We start from the raw sequence: 21,087 nt of genomic DNA, 5'->3' as shown, positions 1-21,087 counted from the left end.
TAAAATTTGTCTAAATGACAGTACAGTGTTTACTGCCTGTTGTGTGTGAAGTAAAGACCTAATTTGTTGTATTTGTGTAGACTGTTTCTAAATATGAGCAATGTCTTTCAAGATGCTGGAGCTACTGGCTTAGGTGCCCGGATCATCACCACGGCAGCCATTGACGTTCACCTCCCCAACAACCCAAATCCCATCCAGTCAAACCCGATGCTTGCCATGGAGAGGGTGGGCAGCGCAATAAGCGATGCCTCGACGAGCGTATCACGTTCCAGTGGCAGCCTGACGGCACGCCCCCACAGCGTGAGTAGCCACACCCCAGGTTCATCTTTGACAGACTGCAGCAGCAGCACGGCTCAGGACCTCAGTCTGAGCTACAGCTCCCGTCGCTGCTGCCCTCCTTCCTTCTCAGGCCAGGACCCCTGCAGGGACCCCAGCATGGTGGTGCAGGAGCTACTCTCCTCCCTCTCTGAGGACGCCTGCCTTGCTCAAAAGGGCATGGCAGTGGACCCGGTCAACCTTAAGCTTCCCAGCCCTACTGGCTCAGAAAAGGCCAGCCCTGAAATGGACAACAGAATAAACATCTTCAACCGCAGGAACCAAGAAGAGAGGCAAGGCCGTGAGAGGGGTTGTGTACTGTTGCAGACCAAGCCTCTGATCCACCTGCAGGGTAGCACCACTGAGCCATCCCTAGAGGAGAAGTGCCGGCTCCTGGGACCGGCTGACAACCCTCTGGGGCACATGCCTGATACATAAGCTACATTTACACAGAAACAGAAGTCTTCTCTCTTTCTTACTGCCACCCTATTTGGCATTTGTCTGAACTCTTGTGGCAGGTCACACCTCATGAGAGGGACCACATGAGATTGAAAAAAGGGATTTTTCTGTTGCTGTGTAAATCCAGTCTTAGCCAACTGAGAGCAAGCTTGAGCCTTAGCTTCCAGCTAACACTGATATTCCTTAACTTGATGTGTTCAGAAGTTAACAGTAGAAATGACAATAAAAACTCTTAGGCCCTTTGCCATACTGTCCAACCTCCCCTGCTCCCCTGGATTTATGAAATCAGAAATGCCCTGATATAGCACAACAAAGACTATAACATCCCGATGGAGGGGTGGTGGTGGGGGGGGGGGGTCAATGTGTTCTTGGACACATTCTTCATCAGGAATTCTCACTTTGAATAGGTCCTAAATGCACTGAACAAATTAAAACCAGCAAGGGGCCATTTAAGCCTATCCTGTACAAAAACTTTACTTCTGAACAGTGTTGCAAACCAAGACACTGCTCTCTGTTCTTGGAAGTGTTTTCTAACTGCATTTTTCATTAGTTTACCTTTAAACATCAGTCATGTAATTCTTTCTTCAAACAGACACAGGGTACATAAGACTGGCTATGAAAACAGCCTTTTTTGCCTTTCTATCACCTATTTGTTCTGTTTGAAACCATATAATTTTACCTTTATTTCACCAGGAGTAAAGTCTCACTGAGAGTAAAGAAATGTTTTTCAAGAGCAGCAGCACAATTACAGTTTCAGATATAAAACATACATAAAATAATTTGAACACAGAGAACAAGTGACAGAATCATGAAATCCACAAACACACAAAACATCTACAGCCATTGTGGATGGCAGTAGTTGTAATTGCTTCCACATCATTTGTAACATCTTCAGATGATGTATCTAGTAAGACCAGCTCCCATAGATTCAGGTAATTTTGCAATTGGTTCCAAACAGAGGGAGCAGCATATTCAAATGCCCTTTTTTATTACTTAAGTACTTTTGGGACAGTTAGTTGGAATATATCCTGAGAGCAAAGACAATAACAATAGCTGTTGTGGACCATGGACCATCATCAAAATTTATTAAATAGCATTTTTGTTTTACTTATAGAAAAAGCATTAGTAAGGCATATGTGTGTGGGTGAATTGAAAAGGTAAGTGACTGGATTCTGCACAAGAAATTTGATTGGAGTGCTTGTAGCATGAACCTTTAAAAGTTAGGTGCCCTAAATGGCAAGCAAATTATTTGCACTTTAATGTTTACAGACACTTTTGTAAACTTGATATGGAGGAAATTATTGCCAAATGCAGGTGTTGTCATTTGAATGAAAATAGCAAAAATAAAAGTTAGTATTTCCTTAACTGCTTTCAGTTTACTGACTCTTGTTAACATATCATGTTTAGTGATTTAGAGCTGTACCAAAGACACTGCAGCAGGATGAAATATTATTAAAGCGTAAATTGCGACACATGCTTTAAAACGTGATCAAGAAAACTGTGGGAAGTCTGACTGAAACATTCCTCCCACAGGCACTTACACACTGCACTGTACAGCACTATTGCATTAGCATAGTCTCCTTATGTGCATGTGATTTTGAAAACTGAATTATTTAAGGTTATTAACAGTAGACGACCTGTCACAACAACTGCTAATTGGTCAAATCAATGTGAGTGTGTTGTGAGAAGACTCAATCTCCCTAATTACCTTCTTGTATCATTAATTCAGAAGATAAACTGCTGTACCATTTTGTTGCTTGTCAAATGTTTACAAGTATCCAGAGAATGTTTTAATTGTTAATAGCTATTACGGCTGCAATTAAGCTACCAACACAACTGTTTTAAGTTCGGTGAACTGAGCAGTTCATTTGCAGAATTGGATATGTGAGCTTTGCTTGTAATAGCTTTATTTATTTTATTTCTAAATGACACAGTACCTATGGGGGACTAGTACAGAAATATTTAGCTCTTTGGAAATCCAAAACTGAAAAGTCATCACTCTGAATAAATGATGACACTGGCTGTAAGACTTACTTTATAGACTATCAACTTGTGACTGGAAACATTACATAAAACTACACCTTTTCACAGTGGTATAGACCAAAAATATTTTAATCCCAAGGAATTTATTACATCTATTTCATAAGGCAAAGGATAACCCCCTTCTCTCCATATGGATATGGGAACCAGGAACATGCTAAACTGAGACTTAATTAGATAATAACATATAGAGTTGATATTTAAGATACAAAATGTAGAGTTTGAAATTCATGTTGAAAGAAAGAAGCATTTTTTATAAAAGTCTTGATAAATAAGATAAAATGATAAAAAGAAAAAGTAGTTAAAACATTTGTGTACAACTTGAAAATGTCTCCCTTGGCACATTCAAATAAAAATGCTGAGGGCCAATAGACAATACTGGAGGCCTCTTGTGTAAAGATCCTGTAGTATTTGCAGATAAATTAGACCACAAAAATCTGTATTTTTTTTTTAAAATAAAACAAAAATCAATTTACACTTGACTTGAACACTGACCAGTTATACATTTAAAACCATGCGGGATGAACAGTAACAGTGACCAGGATTGACTCCAGGCTATGAGCCAACCATGGCATACATGGCTTTTGTGTGCAACAGTGGGAAAACAGTCCTAATCATAATAAATATTATGTAAATACTCCGAACAACAGCTTTATCAACCATTTTGGATTTCGAATGAAAATATCAGATGTATTACAGCTGCAACAATAAGGCAATTCTAAATGTGATGGAATGACTCAAATAAATGTCAAACAGCCTTGTTATTTGGCAGGTCTACTTATCATTAATGATAAGTTAATGTTTCATATCTAAATAAGTTAAATACAGGTTAAACTAATGATCACGCCATCAGTGGAACAGCTTAAAAATGGACCAGAATAGAACAAATTTTAAAACCTTGGAGTTTTGCTGAATATACATGTTTGTTGTTTCAAGTATTCCATTTTACTTATCTTATCAGGAAAATGTAGAGGTGCTGGCAGCAAATAAATTATGTTACACTGGTCAAAATCCTGCTAACTGTTGTAAAATCATTTGTAAAACTAAATCTAAAAAGAAAGAAAACCCTAAAAACCCTTTTTTAAAAAATAAAAATAAAAAAATTGACTTCAGCAGCCAACTCTGTCGAGAAAACAGCCAACATGTAAGTTGATAATGTGAACCTGCAATCTTCTAACCATTACTAGACCATCACATCAGTCTAGTTCACAAAAACAACAATGCCTATCGCATGCTACGGAACAAGTAAATAAGTAATGATCTGCTTGGCTCTCGACACACACAAAAGAATCCTGCTGAATATGGGAGGCAAACTCTGGCGCAGCCTCTATCTGTCACAGCTGCCTTGGTATTAATGTCTCAGTTGGAGGTACTCTATCTCTAATCTGAACCCCTTTCAGCTCATCAGAACTCTTTATGTTCAATTACACACTAAATTACTTGTGATGAAAATACTGGAAGTAAATTTTGCAAAACTGCAAAACTGTAGACAAAACGTGATGCCAAATGTCTTTTGTTTACATCTAAATGTCACATAATAGGTGAGCCTAAATGATTCATATGAACCCAATTTGTCAATACGTATCATACCAGGAGAGCCTGAGTTGTGTTCAATTTTGACAGGCAGGAACACTGAGCAGACCTTTAGGAGACGGGCTAAGAAGTAAATTGCTTTTGGGACCTCTCTGATGAACCAAGAGGTACAGTCCCTGTCATACTCACAGGAAGCTAAGTGAATTAACAGTGACCATTAGACACTTAATAATTAAAATGCTTTAATAATGGCACAGAGGGAGTCACTTTAACTGCATTAACATTACATGATCATTGTTTTTATTCTCATGAACAGAGGGCACATGGAGCAGTGATACATTAATGTTCTTTTGAGGCTTAAAACCATGTGGGATCAGCAGTAACCAGGTGCAATACTCAAGCTCTGGGACAACCATGTGTTTTGAGGGCAACACAAAGGCCTCTGAGGGGAGATGAAAATCTTCTCTTATAGACCTCCGAGATCAATTTATATCTGCTGACTATTAAAATGAGATAACTTCCTTGCTTACTAACAATATCATTAGTGTTAATTCTGCAGGTATGAAAAGAGGTTTGGTGAGTCATATTAGGATTATGAATCCAAACTTCTCTCAGGGCTGCACAGATCAAAGAGACTAAAATTTCACGGATGGATATAAGCTGGATGTTGATTACTTTAAAGGCTGTGTATTTTTACATTTTGAGCTACTGTAGCTAAACAGGTATACATTATATTCCCCATTGTGTTTTAGAAATAGTGAATATGAGTTCAACAACAAAGTCATATTTTGTCACATTATAGTTAAATTAAAAACTTAAAGTCTTCATTTTAAAAAGTACACAACCCTTTATTCTGTGTGATGTCTTACATGCACTGGCTCTGTCACTCCGTGTTCCACTGTGAGTAAAGAGTAGAGTGCATAGTTCCAAGTTAAGTCATCAGAGTCAGTGTAAATTTTAATTTCACCTTCATTTAGATCTACAAGTAATGGCTTTTAAGGGTTTGGTTGAGTTTAAAATTCACCTTGGATTTCTTCAATGGAGTCTTCAAAAACTGTCCCCAGTGAAGCACACATGTCCATTATCTCTGTAGTGAATTTGAAGAAGTGACAATCAATATTCTTATAATAATAACGGATCACAAGTCGACACGTGAAAGGGGTCTCTTGTAGTGATAAAATGAAAGAGAATTATGACTGCTTTTGCATGTTCTCTCAGCTCTACAGAGCTTTATAGTGTCTATCACTTATTGTTTTGGTTTTCTATTTTGGTACACTCGGTACCATCTTCACAGTATATACAACCTCACACTATACACACTGTTATTTGCTACCCAAAGGCTGATGCCCATGATGCTGCCACTTCAGCTATGATCAATGAATCTCTATTTGCAGAGTTCTTGAGGGGGTTCCAGGGGATTTTTAAGATAATCGCATCCAAAAGTAACACAATGACAGAATGACTATTTTATATTATGATCATAGGCTTCATGCACTTTCTGTATTAAAACACCTGAAAGTAAAATTCTTGTCAGTCTGTGAGCTCCCATTAGCTTTTTATGTTACTATTGTTAACTTTCGGGCTTCAGCATTAGTTAGTTTGTGTTTGTTCTAAGTACGACACAACAGCAGATATACTGGCCAGTTATCAGTTTATACATTGGGCTACTTCTAAAGACTTATTACACCTGCTCACCCAATAAACTGGTACTATGATAGAAACTGAGCTAGCAATAATATCCTATCAATAAAATGAATTGGTATTAATACACAGCATTGGATGTTTTGATTGTCTATCCAAGAGATATTTACTGATTCACACCTAAGCAGTTTTGTTGTTTTTTCTCAAGTGCATGGAAGAGATTTTAAATACTGCTGTATGACACTGAACAGCTGGGTATATGTTAAAAAGGGTCATTCTCATTGAGAACAAATACATGTGGGGAGTATGACTGCATTACTGCTGCTGTCTGACAGATTCAGAACACGTCTCAAACAGGACCCTCTTTCCAGAGGCTCTGAAGCAGGAGAAAAATACAAATAAATTATACATCATTCTTTAAAAAGCTTCTCAGGTTCTCTTTTTGAAACATATTTCTTAAGTGCACAGGATCCAGAGGTTCGCTTGGTGGAAGAAATCCACTCAGGAGACTGTTGTCATGGCTACAGAAGACTTTTTTTTTTCATTTACATAAAAATACAGTTTTTGTCATGGTACCCTCCCCTCAGATGCTTGTTATGCTACTTAGGATAAAAGTGGGTCAACAACAGAAAAAAAAACAAAAAAAAAAACAAGAGAACTGGAAATAACCCACTGAGTGACCAAGCTCAATCCCTTCATCTCTTAAGATACAATATTAGTTATTAAATCAGTTTTTAGTTAATTAAAATCACATTTTTAATTTACTAATAACAGGAATGCAAACAGATTATGAACAAGCCAAATGAGAAACTAATTCTTGAGTGTGAGTTGTGTAATGTCAAATTATTTGGCTTTTTCCACATTTTTCCAAAGGAAAAGAAAAAAGATGTATGCTAGTTGGTCATGTGATAAACATGAGGACACAACTGAGACAGTCCTCTGGGAGATGGGACACTAAATCACTCTGTGCTCCAAAACAACTGAATAAAATAATCTACAGAACATCAAAATTAATTCAGCAATCCAACATGTAAGTATGTAATTATGCATGACTTGATATACGAGGGGTAAATTAGCAAACATTTTTCAGTTAAAAAGCCCAGCTCCTCAGGGAAATGGCTGCTGCAGATTCAACATTTTTTTCTAAACCCTATTGAAGTCATATTCAATGTCTTGCTTCAATGCATAAACATCCTGACCAAACATTTGCTATGACATACACAAGTGTACTGAAAATGACTGATTTACACGTCTGCAAATTAATCTTTATTTCAAAGGTGAATTAAAATAATCTCAGTTTTCCAAAATTTCTTACTGACATGGGTTGCTTACTGGTCCAAACACAAACTTTCTGAATTAAATCAGAATTCTGAACTTGGTCTTGTGAAAAGCGTATGCCATATTTATAGTGGAATACATAAATATTTATGAAGGAATATACAAAATACAATGGAGGTAGACCATAAAGCACAATCTACTGCAACAACTGAAATGTAGACTTCCTGTATTTTAATAAACAGGCATGTAGAAGTATTAATAGAAGAGAGTTACTTTAATAGCAGTGCTAAGTGCATTAACATTTTAATGTAGTCATCAATAATCACAAAATACAGTATCTCTGCGTGTAATGTATCCATCTAAAACTAATGAAGATCTATTCCTGGCTGACTAGCATCCTTACCTGAAATGTTTACCAGCAGAAGTAGCAGTTTGACAACTTAAATCCCTTATTGAAGATTTTTGGCTTTCTTTACACATATCTTTTATTTGTACTAAAATTCTTGATAACTCCCAAATTGACAACTGGTGTACAACACAAACCCACCACATATTCTCTAGCGACCAGGGCAAACCCTGACATCAGCCATCCTGAGTCTGGTAGCTTATCTTAGTCTGAATTGGTATCCTTGGCTAAATCGCAATCACTGTCCTGGCCAGAGCTCAGGGTGTCTGCCAGCGCGTGCTGGGGCCCTGCAACATTTCCATTTGGCGTCTGGGGAGTCGCACATCAATTGCTCTCAGCTAAATGCACTCACATATGAATATTTCAGTACAATTTAATGTTTCAGCTACAGCCCCAAAGGAGCAGAGCATCAATTTGTGAACACAGTTCTCCTGGAGTTAAAAGCCAGGCCGGATAATACAGTATGAAAGGCGCTGTCAATCTGAAGGGCCTTTTTTTCACTTGTGGGACAGAAAGAAAAAAAAAAAGAAAAGCACACTCCTTTACTTCCAGCTGCATACAAACAGTTTTTCAAAGTTTCCTCTGGACAGTAGCCGACTGAGGCAGCAGGAGGCGGCTTTTGGTTCACCAGAGTCACCAGTCGATTTGCCAAGCTCAGTCGGTTTTCCCAGAGCTCTGGTTGTCTGCCATTTGGTCTCCACATGCTCACATACACACACAGACTCACACGCGCGCACACACACAGAACACACAGCTGGAGAAGGGAGCAGGTCAGGGAGCCGTGCACCTGCTGTCCTGTTAATAAAATACCCCAAAGTGATGCTGAAACCTCTTCCCTCACACAGTAAAGCTTCCCTCAGGTGTGAGAACATGAGTGCCTTACAAAACACACAGATTGTGACACAGCTGAATTAATCAGCTGGCCAGTAAGCAGAACACTGTGGAGCACATGGCAAAAGACCTGTAAGATCTGTACTGTTGTACAGATTATATTAAATTACATTTACTCATAGCAGAAGATGGTAAGAATGAACACATTAGCAAGTACTTAGATAAAACAACAGGAAGGTGCTGCACCAAGCAGGAACAACTGCATTATACTGTAAGGTGCTCCTGTTGTTTTGTTCACCCCATGAAACAAACAAAAATATTAGCTTTTCTGCCTCAAACCATGTTGTTTAAGTTGAAACAGGGATAGAATATATATTACTAATTACTAATATATTACTAATTACTATTAATATATATTTCTCACTTTTCAGCTCTTTCTGTGTTTGGTTACAGTGGACAAACCTCTTTACAGACCAACTGTTTCTGTGCGTTCAGAGTTGTCACACAGTAGGTGACAGCATTTGTTTTGACTGGTCCAAACAGAGATGCTTCTTTCCTCATTTAAGTGACACAGCGTCTTGTTAAAGCTGCTGGTAAGCAACAAGGCTGCTGCTCCGTGTTGATTAGTGCAGCTGATAAGAAAATACAAGATGTGCATTTGTAAAATAAAACAGGCGGCTGACAGTTACACTAATAAGGTAATAATGGTACAGGTTCTTCAGGCCAACAATGCAGAACTGCCCCGAGGCACCAATCAAAAATTAATACTAATTATCATGTGAATACTGCATTAACTCTGAAGAATTATGAATTATAAATCTGCAACATGGTTCCCCTCTCAAAATGGCTTTGTTTGCATGATGATGTGATTTTCTCTTTTTTTTTGAGGGCCTGGCATAAAACAAATAACTGTGCATGGAGACATACTATCAAGGAAGTGATCTATAAAAAACAATTTATTGTAAAATACACTGTAATGTATTTTTTTGTTTTTATAAGATAATTTGAAGAGATATCTCTTTACAGATTTTTAATATCTTATAACCTGAGTGCTTGTATGAATTTCACTTTTGGCTCACTGTGGACGTAAGAGTGGACTCAAAGCACTTAATCTCACTGTTGGTTCTGGTAAATCATTTAGAGCTTTAAAACAGCCATCAGCTACATTTCGAGAGGTTCAGTTGGTGCTCAAGTGTCTCTGAGAGCAAGCAAAAATGTTCAGATGAACCGAATGTGTCAAAATTAAAGTAATTAAACAGTATTACATTGCACATTGCAGTATATCAGGTTCATCTTTTTAACATGTCATGATCATAGTAATTAATAGACCATAAACATGTACCAAGATTTATCTAACAAAATGTGACAGATCAAGACTCTTAAAAGAGTACAGATGTTTACAAAGAGTTTGTCATTTTGCAGGGAGTATTAGAACCAGTATCTGTAGATTTTGTCTGTGTTCTTACCAGTCTGATACAACTGTGATGAAGCACACACGCACACACACACACACACACACACACACACACACACACACCTGATTGCATACACACAGACGTGACATGCAAGAATTGACTGAACACAGTTAATGGACCTGCAGCGTTCAGTTTATCAGCTAGCTCATACAACAGCTTTAAACTGCCACTGGCCTTGACATGAATAAACACCAAACATTAAAGGTTAGCAGAGGTGAGGTTTGAATTCTGATTCCCACTGAGACCATGTACTCATGCTGTTGCTGCTTCAGGTACAACTATACACCTAACTGCATGTATTTGTTAAATCAATATACCCTTACGGGCCATAAAAGAACAAATCAATGTGCACTGAGCGTATTTCTCAGCCTGCTGTTTCTGTGCTCCAAACAAGCCACCCACTACAATAAACTCAGTATTACAACATGGGTTTGATTGTGTTTTTTATGTGGAAAAAAATAGAAGATGCTCCAACTGACATAAACAAATTGGCGCAATTTCAGATGAATCAAGCGTGGGGAGTTGAAGGAATTGGCACAGTAAATTACTCACTGATCTGACAATACAGGCAAAGTGCCACAGAGCCCTAAAACATTCAAGAGACAACAAGCCACTATGAAAAGTTGGGCAATGCAGCCCAGGAAAGCGTGCCCCCACTCAGCCCCCTGAATTTCAAACAAGAACACTTCGCTCTTGCCAAAATTTAAGTGGATGATTTCAGTCACACATCTATATTTCATGAGGTTAATGGGCCCCATCAAATTGTGATTAGAGATTCTTCTGGGAGGCTTTTATGCTAGAGTGACAGCAAGAATGGCTGGGCTTGATCTGGCAGTCATTAACAAACAATAATGCTGCATGTGATACAAACAATAATGTTGCAGGTGATACTTCTTGTCATTGTATATTGAATATATATGCACAAAACACCCATAAACTTTACCGCTGACCTGCAGCGTTCGCCAAACAGTGAGTGCACATAGTGATTTAGTCTGCGTTCAATACGTTACTCTTCTGTGCAGGCTAAATGTTGTTCAAATTTCTGTATACAATATAGCAGGCATTAATAAGCCACAGAATCATGACCAAAACTTTGCCAGTGTTTTCATGAATGATTAAGTGCAGCACACTTAATGTACAGTATGTTTCTACAGCAACGATCAAGCTACGTCTGTGCTCTATTGTTGTCATTATTATCATAACACTGGGCTCTATAGAAAGAAAAAACTTTCGAGCTGGGTTGTCTTAAAGCGGCATCGGGCCTTCCTTTCCATTGTTGCTTAGGCCACTGTGGGAAAACAAGAGGCTTACCAGCATACACGGTCCTAACAAAAGCGTCTTGGGATTTGACCTCAGCGATGTTTGAAATAGTAGCCACATCCAGCTTAGCAGACACAGGGGAGGAGATTCTGCAAAGGGAACCACTACATGTTAAGGCTTACAAAGCTCTTGAGTGACAGCGACTGAGACTATAAAAGTTCAAGTAATGGTTGTAATGAGCTCTCCAAGGGCAGGGTGAAAAGGGTATGTAAAAGCATAAAAGAGTTAATGTTCAGACTGGTTCTAAGAAATATCTGCAACAAATTTCTATTACATCCAAACCACTTATGCAATAAGAAATAAAAATGGCTTGAATATGATCCCACTCCCTGTGAAAAACACCGTACCTACAGTACAATTTAAAGTAACTGATGCAAGTGAGTCGGTCACGTTGACTTAAGCACACACTGCACCTTCTTCTAATAATAAACAGTGTAAAGCCTAGCCTTGAAATAAAGATCAATATGAGCTGCAATAAAATACCTAAGATTTAGTTTAATGCATCCTAATTCAATTGAAATACCATTAGATGTACGAACTGACGGTTCTATTGAACAGTCACAAATTACAGTGAGGTCACTCATTAAAAAGAAAAAAAAACTTTTAGCTGCATTAGAACACTGAGGCATAATCACTAAAGTTGGAAAATCCAATATGCATAATATAATATCAGATATTTTTATGCATGCCCAACTCTTTATAAATTCCACAGATATATAAATTATAGAGAATTGTTCTGCTGAGAGCAGGCCTGGATAAGAAATTTGAGTTTGAGTGGATGAATTTCTGCAGCCAGCAGCTTTCACAGGTTTCTTCTGTAAACTCATGACATATAATAAACTTGGAAGTATTTGAAATTGTATTTAAGACTGTAAATGTGATTTTTTTTTTCTCTCTTTTTTTTTTCTCCACTGTTTCTAGCTGGTTGGCATCCAGCTTTATGGTGCATTACTGCCACAACTGGTTTTTATGGTCTAGAGTTTTGAGCCAGGTCTGAGGTTAACAGCTGTCAAAAGCTAATCTTCAACACATTCACACTTCCAGAAATTAAAGGTCTTTATTCTTGTGATAATGACTGCTGTAAGTCCATCTGCAGTGGAAAATGTGTTTCTCTTCTTGTTCCTACAATTGAAATTTCAACTTCATTGTGAGGAATGATGTATGTGCCGAGTCTGATACCATAAGGTCGTTTTCACATTCATTGCTGAAATTGTAAAGTTTCTCTGTGCTGCTCACTGAAAATCTGAGCATAAGAGGCAAGCGTCTACAAGCGTGATTTGTGCCATCAGTCTGGAAGCCAGTCCTGGTCCAATACACAGCATACACAAGAGTGATGGGGAAACTTGTAGCCTCTAAAAACAATGTGGCACACAAATTACATTTTTTAATATGTACGTGTGTGTGTGTGTGAGTGTGTGTGTGTTGGGGGGAGAATTCATGACATGATCATGACATGACATACATCATGAGTGGGGGGGAATTTTCTCACTAAATAAATGACAGTTGCGCAGAGACATGTGAGGCTGCTGCACAGATGTTCACAATGTTTAATTCCTCTGTGTCATTTGGTGTGTGACTGAAAACAACAGAGAAGCAGAGAGATATTCAATCTTATAGCAAATGATAATAACATATTGTATTTGTACGACAGCGTGCGTAATAAACTAAAACAACAATATTTCTGTTAATTATTTACAGGTCCCTTCTGACAAAATCCAGCAACACTTTCTACACTTTCTGCCATTTTGCAAATGACCTCATTGAAGTGATGCTTGGTCCTGCATCCTAAACACTGAACTCACCGTTACCTCCGTGTCAGCTGTGCTCTAATTTTAGCTTGGTCTGAACCAGCGCCCTTATGTAAGCATGGTCTAGTTTAGGCAGAGGGCTGTTGGTATTCTTTGTATTCCTGCTATTAGTCTGAGTTTGTGTTACAATACTGCAGGCCTACCATTATACAGCTGGTACCAGGTATCAGGCACAACACAGTGCTGCTCTTTCAAACATTACTGGCAGCAGTGATGGCAGTCAGTGTTGTTGTTGCTGTTGTTGGGTTACCTTGCAACGACCAGTTTTATACATATACAAAGCATTAATGAGACCCTCTACAGTAATGTGGTGTTACTTCACTATCAGTACTTGGGGCAGTTTGGCACGACAGCCAACAACCTGCACTGAGGTCACTGGTCGGTCGTGCTTCTTTTATAGTTTAATCAACCCAGCTGTGTCGAAGGCCAAATGCAGTGTCTGCAGCAGCAGATATGTTGGCAGGAAAACTAAAGTGCAGGAGACCCTGTCCTCAATCATACACATACAAACACATGAACACATAACAGACAGCTGGCAGAGCAGCTGCTAAAGCTTGAGCCAGACAAGGCTGCAAAGGGAAGTCTTTAACTAAAACTGTAAATCTAGGATGGCTATTGATTAAGCTGATACATTTTCATAAAATTTACTGTGAAGTGAGAGTTTTTATTAAAATTTTCTACCTGGCAGATTAATGGCTGGTTCGTTGCAGTAAAGTTCTGATTGAAAGTAAGCTGAAATCTGCGAAAGTTGCGGATCAATCAGAAAACTATCTTAGACCTAAAAATTGTCTTTGTTTGGCAGAAATGTAATGCATGTGCAATTTGCTGTCAAACAGCTAAAATACTCAAAACCATAGCTGCCAAAGCCTTTTTAAAACAATACATTAAGCATTGTTTCCACCATAACTCACCTGCAGGCCAGAGCTGAGGAGTTAAAAGCCCATCAGCCCATCCCGATGTGACCTTCACCTGAGCCCCACACCAGTGAGTATCATCTCCTTATTGTTGCAGCAAAGTTATATTAACAGACACAACCGCGACTGAATCACATTCATGTGTTCCTGCTCATCGTACGTGACGAAACAACACACCGATGAACAGCATACATGTTCGTCAAAGCAAAGAAGCGAAGACCCAGTCACAGCGCTGTTTCAAGCAGGAGGTTATGTGGTTTTCAAAATAAGAGTCGTTATTTGCGAAAGGAACGCTTTTTGCAGCCCAGCAGTCTATTGGCATAGTGAGAGTGTGTTGCTTTATCCTATGGTGGCAACAGAGTGAATGAGAGTGCAGAGAGATGCAGGAAATATGTTTTGGAAATCTATAAGACTGATTTTATCTACATTTCTATACTATATACAAGTAACCAAACAAACAAACAAACAAAGAACTCCCTGTTGTTGGCTATCCACATTCTGTCCTGCACATTAAGGTTCTCCTGCAGCAATGCTAATCGATGGAAGTTTACATTATTAACATGACATCATGTCTATGAATCTTCTTATGGAACCAACATTTGATCTTATGCACATATACTGATGCATTCTTTTTCACAAAAAAGTCTTGTTTTTAGAGTATTCATGTTTTCATTAAGACTTAAATTTGATATAATTAAAGTAGATTTGCAACTGTTGCTCTGATCACTCTACTTTTGTAGTAGGTGTTTCTAATGTGGATCTATGGTTTATATACGCACATTTATAATACTATTTATTTTATGATTAAAGTCCAGTCTAATGTATGCTCACTATTTCAATAAACGAGTTCTCCTTCTCTGATAAATGCAGTTCTGGTTTTTCTCCAGTAGATGGCCTTGTTCTCGAGTACATGAGCAGTCCAGGCGTAGTGAAGACTCGTCCACTGTCCTCAGATCCTGCTCAGTTAATGTCCGAAAAACACTGCAGTAGTTTCTCCTTTTCGGTTATACGTTTTCATCAAAAGATCAAGGTACGGATTTGTTTGTTTTTTACCCCCATGTCAAAAACTACCAACTCGGGTTCTCAAGAAAAGCAATTTCCCCAACACGACGGTGATGACTGTGATGTTTGACCAAGACACAGTGAAGAGATACAATCAAAACAGACTTTTCTTTTTTTACTCTCTTACCTGTGTGGATCTGTGCTGCACAGTTCAACAATCTATACACGTTGTTATTGATAATATGGACATAATAATATCACAATAACGTCATTGTTGTGTGACAAAAAGTTTAATCTATGCGCGAGTTAAACTGAACAAATGTGACATTTTTTTCGCAGTAGATATTTTTAGATGCAGAAGCTTTGCCACATTTGTAGCATCCAGATGAAGATTTTGTTGCTGATCGTGACAATTACGAAATCATGCATCATATAAAGTACATCGAAAAGAATCGATGGTTGTGCTGTTAAAACATTTTCTCTCGGAATCAACGCTTGAACAAACAAAAAGATGAACATCTGCATTCGTTAGCTTTTCTCATACATAAATATACACCGGATTATTATTTATTTATTTATTTACAGGTTGACAGAGAGGTGCAGCTGCGCGATTGGAGAGGTTCTGTGTTGACGTCATGACGTCAGAGCAGCAGCGTGTTGGACCCTGCAGCTTCCTCGCCGCCCCCCGAGTCCGGAGAGAAACACGTTATCAGGGAGGCAGCCGAAGGGCCAGTCATCTCCTCACATCTTTTCTGCATCTACCACAATCCCCTCTATCCTTCCTGTATGGTGGATATTATTTTCAGCTCTTCTTTCTTGGGTGATATGGGGGATCATTCCAAAAGTAAGTAGCCTGTTTGAAGAACTGTGTGATGCAGATTTTATTTCCGTCGCGGTGGCTTTATGGGGCTACATGATGTATTCAGCAGTGCAGCGATTGCTAAAGTTATTTTCTTAATAATGCAGTAATGTGTAGAATTATTTCTTTGGATGTGCATTTTTCAGATGCTTTAATGAAATGAAATAATTCGTTGTTTTTCTTTAGGAATACTGAAAAGACTTTATCTGTTATATAACATTAAGATTTGTCGAGTCTGGAAAAAAAAATACTGTAAAATTGAGACACCCAGGCTTGATTTTAAAAATAAAAAAAAAATAAGAAGCGATGCTGCAGTTGTTTGTAATAGTGTGCTAATTTGGCTGCATTTTCAACCAGTCAGTCAGTTACAACGCTGTGGGGTTTTTGCAGAGAAGCCAGGATTCGCGATGTGTGTAGGATGTGGAAGTCAGATCCATGACCAGTACATACTGAGAGTCTCTCCCGACCTGGAGTGGCATGCAGCCTGCCTGAAGTGTGCAGAGTGCAGCCAGTACCTGGATGAGACGTGCACTTGTTTCGTCAGGGACGGCAAAACGTATTGCAAAAGAGATTACGTGAGGTAGGAGTTTGCAAATATTACCCGTAAAAGATACGTCATGTTAAATCACCTTACATGTAAAGTTGAACTTATTTAAATGCAGTAAGAAGTTGGATTACAAAGAAGTCAAGCGTAATTCAAAAAAGACGAATTTGGACATAAAAGTGCACAAAAAAACAGAAGTTAACTGCAAAGTTTTTACACATCAGGTCATTGATTTTACAAAAAAGAGAAAAAAATGCTTCACATTATTTTGTTGTCCACTGAAATTCTAAATTACAGCACAAGAACGTTTAGCAACAGCGCTGAGTCAGTTTTCTTCGTTCTTATTTTTTACATTTCTTTCTATACTTTTTAATTACTTAACTATTTTTACCCGTTTTTCAGGCTGTTTGGAATAAAATGCGCAAAATGCAATCTGGGATTCAGCAGCAGCGATTTGGTGATGCGAGCCCGGGATAACGTGTACCACATCGAGTGTTTTCGGTGCTCGGTGTGCAGCAGGCAGCTGCTGCCGGGAGACGAGTTCTCCCTGCGGGAGGACGAGCTGCTGTGCCGTGCGGACCACAGCCTGCTGCTGGAGAGGAGCTCCTCAGGAAGTCCCATCAGCCCCGGACACATCCACCCCAACAGACCGCTGCACCTGACAGGTCCGCTCACCATTATTATTGTTATTATTTACTCAGATTTTTTTTTTTTAATCTACTTGCCAGTGGAAGGCTTTAACACCAGGAAATCATCAGCTGTAACCTAATAAAAGTAAAACAAATTAAAAGTAAAACTAAATTCTAAATCCTGTAAAAAAGAAGAAAGATCTATTTTATTAATTTTTTTACAATTATTTAAACAAGTAAAAAGGAGCTTGAAATTTTTAATTGTTTGAGTTTTGGAAAACAAAACGAAAAGCTGATTAAGGATTGTCAAGTTTTTGTATTTATTTCTTTGTCCTTAATCTTTGATTATTTGTTGTGTCGGTCCTTGTTGTCGGGCTTGTTGTGTGTGTGTGTGTGTGTGTGTGTCAGGGTGTGTGAAATGTTTACTTTCTTTAGGATAATTTCAGAAGTGATCTCAAAGGTGCTAACGCACTCTGTTGCCATTATGTGAACAATCTGGTATTTGAGTCGGGACTGTGTGTGTGTGTGTGTGTGTGTGTGTGTGCGCTGTCATCCTGGTGTCGCCTGCCAACAGAAAGAGTACAAAGCAAATGTGTAAATAATGTTCACACCGTCGTGCTCAAAGCGCAGTGCAGCCACACACAGGCCTCCAGCGGCGACACAGCGCGATTTCATATTTCAGTTGCGTTTTGGAAACGTAATTGAGCTTAGAGTACAGACTTGGTGAAAACTAAAACCTTGTGTTTTACGGCGATACCGTTGAGGATATTTTTTTTTTTTGGATAACAGAACAATGTAAGACTTGAGGCAAACGAGCCTAAAATCATTTAGGATATCGAAAACACGCAAAATAGCTTTTAAAAAATGAGTCTGTCACCTCTGCGCATTATGGAGCTGACTTTAGTTCTGATTTACACGCAAGATGTAAATCCAAGTACATTTTGTCCTCTGAAGACAAGAGAAAAACAAACCGAGCTTCCTAAAAACATTGATAGTTTTTCCCTCTTTGGCTTTGATTTAAGGTGCTGTGGTCATGTATCTCAGAAAAATACTGACTAATATTAGTGGCCTTGTCTGCATCCAAAACAATCCAAGAGGCATATAAAAACACAAAACAGATCAGATTGCGACAAATGGGCTGCAAAGTATTTGTGTGAACATCTGAATGGCACTGGGCCTTGCAGACCGTGTGACAGCTTCTACGCTCTGTTTCCCTTTCTCTGGACTCAGCAGACCCGGTGACGGTGCGGCAGGCCCCGCATCGGAACCACGTCCACAAGCAGTCGGAGAAGACGACGAGGGTCAGGACTGTGCTGAACGAGAAGCAGCTCCACACGCTGAGGACCTGCTACAACGCCAACCCGAGGCCCGACGCGCTGATGAAGGAGCAGCTGGTGGAAATGACCGGCCTGAGCCCCAGGGTGATCCGGGTCTGGTTCCAGAACAAGCGCTGCAAAGACAAGAAGAAGTCAATCCTGATGAAGCAGCTCCAGCAGCAGCAACACAGTGATAAGACTGTAAGCATCTTCGTAAGTTTGACCACTTGATTACTATCAGCGACTACTTGTTTGTTCTTTTGTTGACGTATTTGCATCTTATTTAAGATGGTGACCATGATAAATATGAAGTCAATTTCCACATTTTCCTTTAGATTTGAGGCTGGCATAAATCTTTATTCAACCCAGAGAGCAGTAAAAAAAAAAGCCCCCAACAGATGCATGCCAGATGAACACAATTTCATAGCATTTTCAGTAAAGAATATCGTGACCTTGGAGGTTGTTTGCCTAGTGGTTAGCACTCTCTACCCCTTTTCTACCACTGATGTGAATCACTTGCAGCCTTTTATCTGACTCTTTTCTAAACTTAAGTTTTTACTTTAACTACACCAAGACACAACTGTTCCAGTTGGCTCCAGCGTTCTTCTTTATTCAAACTTAAGTTCAATAAATAATGAATCAACTGCTTTGGCTTCAGTTGCTTGACCTGAAAGATTAAAACATCCTTTTCTAAGGGGCTCGGTCTGCATCTCTTCCTTTGAGACCTTCGTTCAGTTCTTGCCCCACAGCCAGAAGGAACCATCATAAAATAGTACATGGATGCCTCTTTTCACTGAGGAGAAAGCATTTTGAAAACATGCATATCATGAGGGCCTATTGTCCAGTCTTTGGTGACAGCTGAACCTGCAGTATGCAGACAAATAATGCATAATGTAATGTAATAATCTTTAAATTATTTCATTTTATTTTATTTCGTCAGAACCTGCAGGGCCTCACAGGGACGCCTCTTGTGGCTGGGAGTCCTATCCGCCATGAGAGCACCGTGCAGGGAAACCCAGTGGAGGTTCAGACCTACCAGCCTCCATGGAAAGCTCTGAGTGAGTTTGCCCTGCAGAGCGACCTGGACCAGCCAGCCTTCCAACAACTGGTGTGTGTGTTCAGGATAGACACACTGACATGCATGCACTGCAGACCTGTCAGCCAGTCTATCTATCTATCTATCTATCTATCTATCTATCTATCTATCTATCTATCTATCTATCTATCTATCTATCTATCTATCTATCAAACAGCTGTATGCATGTTGTTGCATGTATGAAAACATGCATACATCACACACACACACACACACACTTTCTCTCTCTCTCTTGAAAGTCTACATGCAGAGACACAAACGAGCTATAACACTTTTACAGCCAGGTTTTCAAAATAAAAGCCTGAATATTTCCCACATTCTGAGACAGTGTTTCTGTCTTGCAGGTGTCTTTCTCTGAATCGGGTTCTCTCGGGAACTCCTCGGGCAGCGACGTGACTTCTTTGTCCTCTCAGTTACCGGACACCCCTAACAGTATGGTACCCAGCCCGGTGGAGACGTGAAACGGGGCCCCTCAGACCTGTCGGTAACTCCCACCCTCCTGCAAGGACAATTGCAGCATGATCCCGGCCCCCTCCCCTGCATGTGACCAGCTCATCACATCGCCAGAACTACAGAGAGGAGAGTGTTTTTTTTTGTTTTGTTTTTTTTTTTTAATTTCCTGACATGTAGGACATGGAACCAAGAAAGCACCGATTGACTCCGTTTTTCTTGTTTTTTTTGTGGAGCTTTCACTGACAAAAAACCTAAGCAGAACAATTGTTGCATGACTTGATACGGAGCAAGAAGATGTACAGAAGACCTTCCTATGGATATACTACAACAAACCTTCCCTGAAAAACAAATTGGAAACGTTTCCACGTCGAAACACAGTGACATTCTGGACATTTCATTGTGATCATATTGTGTCTTGTTTCTTCAACATGAGAATTTTTTGATACATTTATTGCGTTGTCGAGTCCAGTTGACTCTTTGTCTTAAGGTCAGAGCATGATAATCTGCAAATTATTCGTGTTGTAAAATACTTTATCTTAAGGGCAGGATACAGGTTGTTTGAGCTTCTCGAACAAAAAGTAAATTATTGTTATATTATTTATTGTTAGGAAAGCGATTCCTAAAGGGATTATTACCTGATAAAAAAATAAAAGTTGAATACATAAAGTGTCTGGATGACCAATCTTTGAGCAGGCGCAGTTTTTTTTTCTTTTGCATTTGCAAGACAACAACATAAAACTTAAATCTGAAAATTCGTCTTTGAAATTACTCTCTCTCTTTTATTGCAAATGTAAGGTAAAAACGATTGCACGGGCCTAATTAAATGGTTCCAGCGCATTTATGGTGATGAAGTCAAATTGAAAGAGGCGACAGATCTTTACTCTTCAAGACAGACAGACACTGAGCTTCTAGGGCCGAGCTGAGGAACAGATCCGAGCCTTTAAACAAATATTTGCACCGGTTGTTCAGAATATGTTGTTTTTCCTGTTCCACCTTTATCAAGTTAACCTGCCTGAACAGAAGGTTGGGGGCTCTGCTGCCTTATCGTCGCCCTCCATCTGTGGTGTTTTCCCTCTCGGTCATGTAGCAGGAATCGGCCAGTGGTCATTTAGCTACTATCTTGGGGGCAAAAATCTGCTGCAAATTGTCCTCAGTCCAGTTACTCTGG

General features: G+C 39.2%; 2 protein-coding genes across 3 annotated transcripts in view; both read left to right on the top strand.

Moving 5' to 3' along the window:
- The window catches only part of LOC124055468 (transmembrane protein 266-like), a 45,086-nt gene extending 43,987 nt beyond the window's left edge, over window positions 1-1,099 (top strand). For both annotated transcript variants that reach the window (XM_046382446.1, XM_046382400.1), the window contains one exon: window positions 113-1,099. In XM_046382446.1, coding sequence (XP_046238402.1) covers window positions 113-753 — 641 coding nt within the window. In that variant the 3' untranslated portion in view covers window positions 754-1,099. The remainder of the gene's footprint in view (window positions 1-112) is intronic.
- Window positions 1,100-15,539: 14,440 nt separating this feature from the next.
- Window positions 15,540-20,608, top strand: isl2b (ISL LIM homeobox 2b). The gene is made up of 6 exons (XM_046389179.1): window positions 15,540-15,866; window positions 16,272-16,461; window positions 16,828-17,090; window positions 18,288-18,571; window positions 19,311-19,478; window positions 19,811-20,608. The coding sequence occupies exons 1-6, from the start codon at window positions 15,809-15,811 to the stop codon at window positions 19,925-19,927; spliced, it is 1,080 nt and encodes a 359-aa protein (XP_046245135.1). The 5' UTR covers window positions 15,540-15,808; the 3' UTR covers window positions 19,928-20,608.
- Window positions 20,609-21,087: the final 479 nt, after the last annotated feature.

This window comes from Scatophagus argus, chromosome 1 (assembly GCF_020382885.2).
Source record: "Scatophagus argus isolate fScaArg1 chromosome 1, fScaArg1.pri, whole genome shotgun sequence".
Classification (NCBI taxonomy): Eukaryota; Metazoa; Chordata; class Actinopteri; family Scatophagidae; genus Scatophagus; species Scatophagus argus.
Note: the sequence above shows the minus strand (reverse complement) of the source record. Positions and strands in the feature narration are given on the sequence as shown.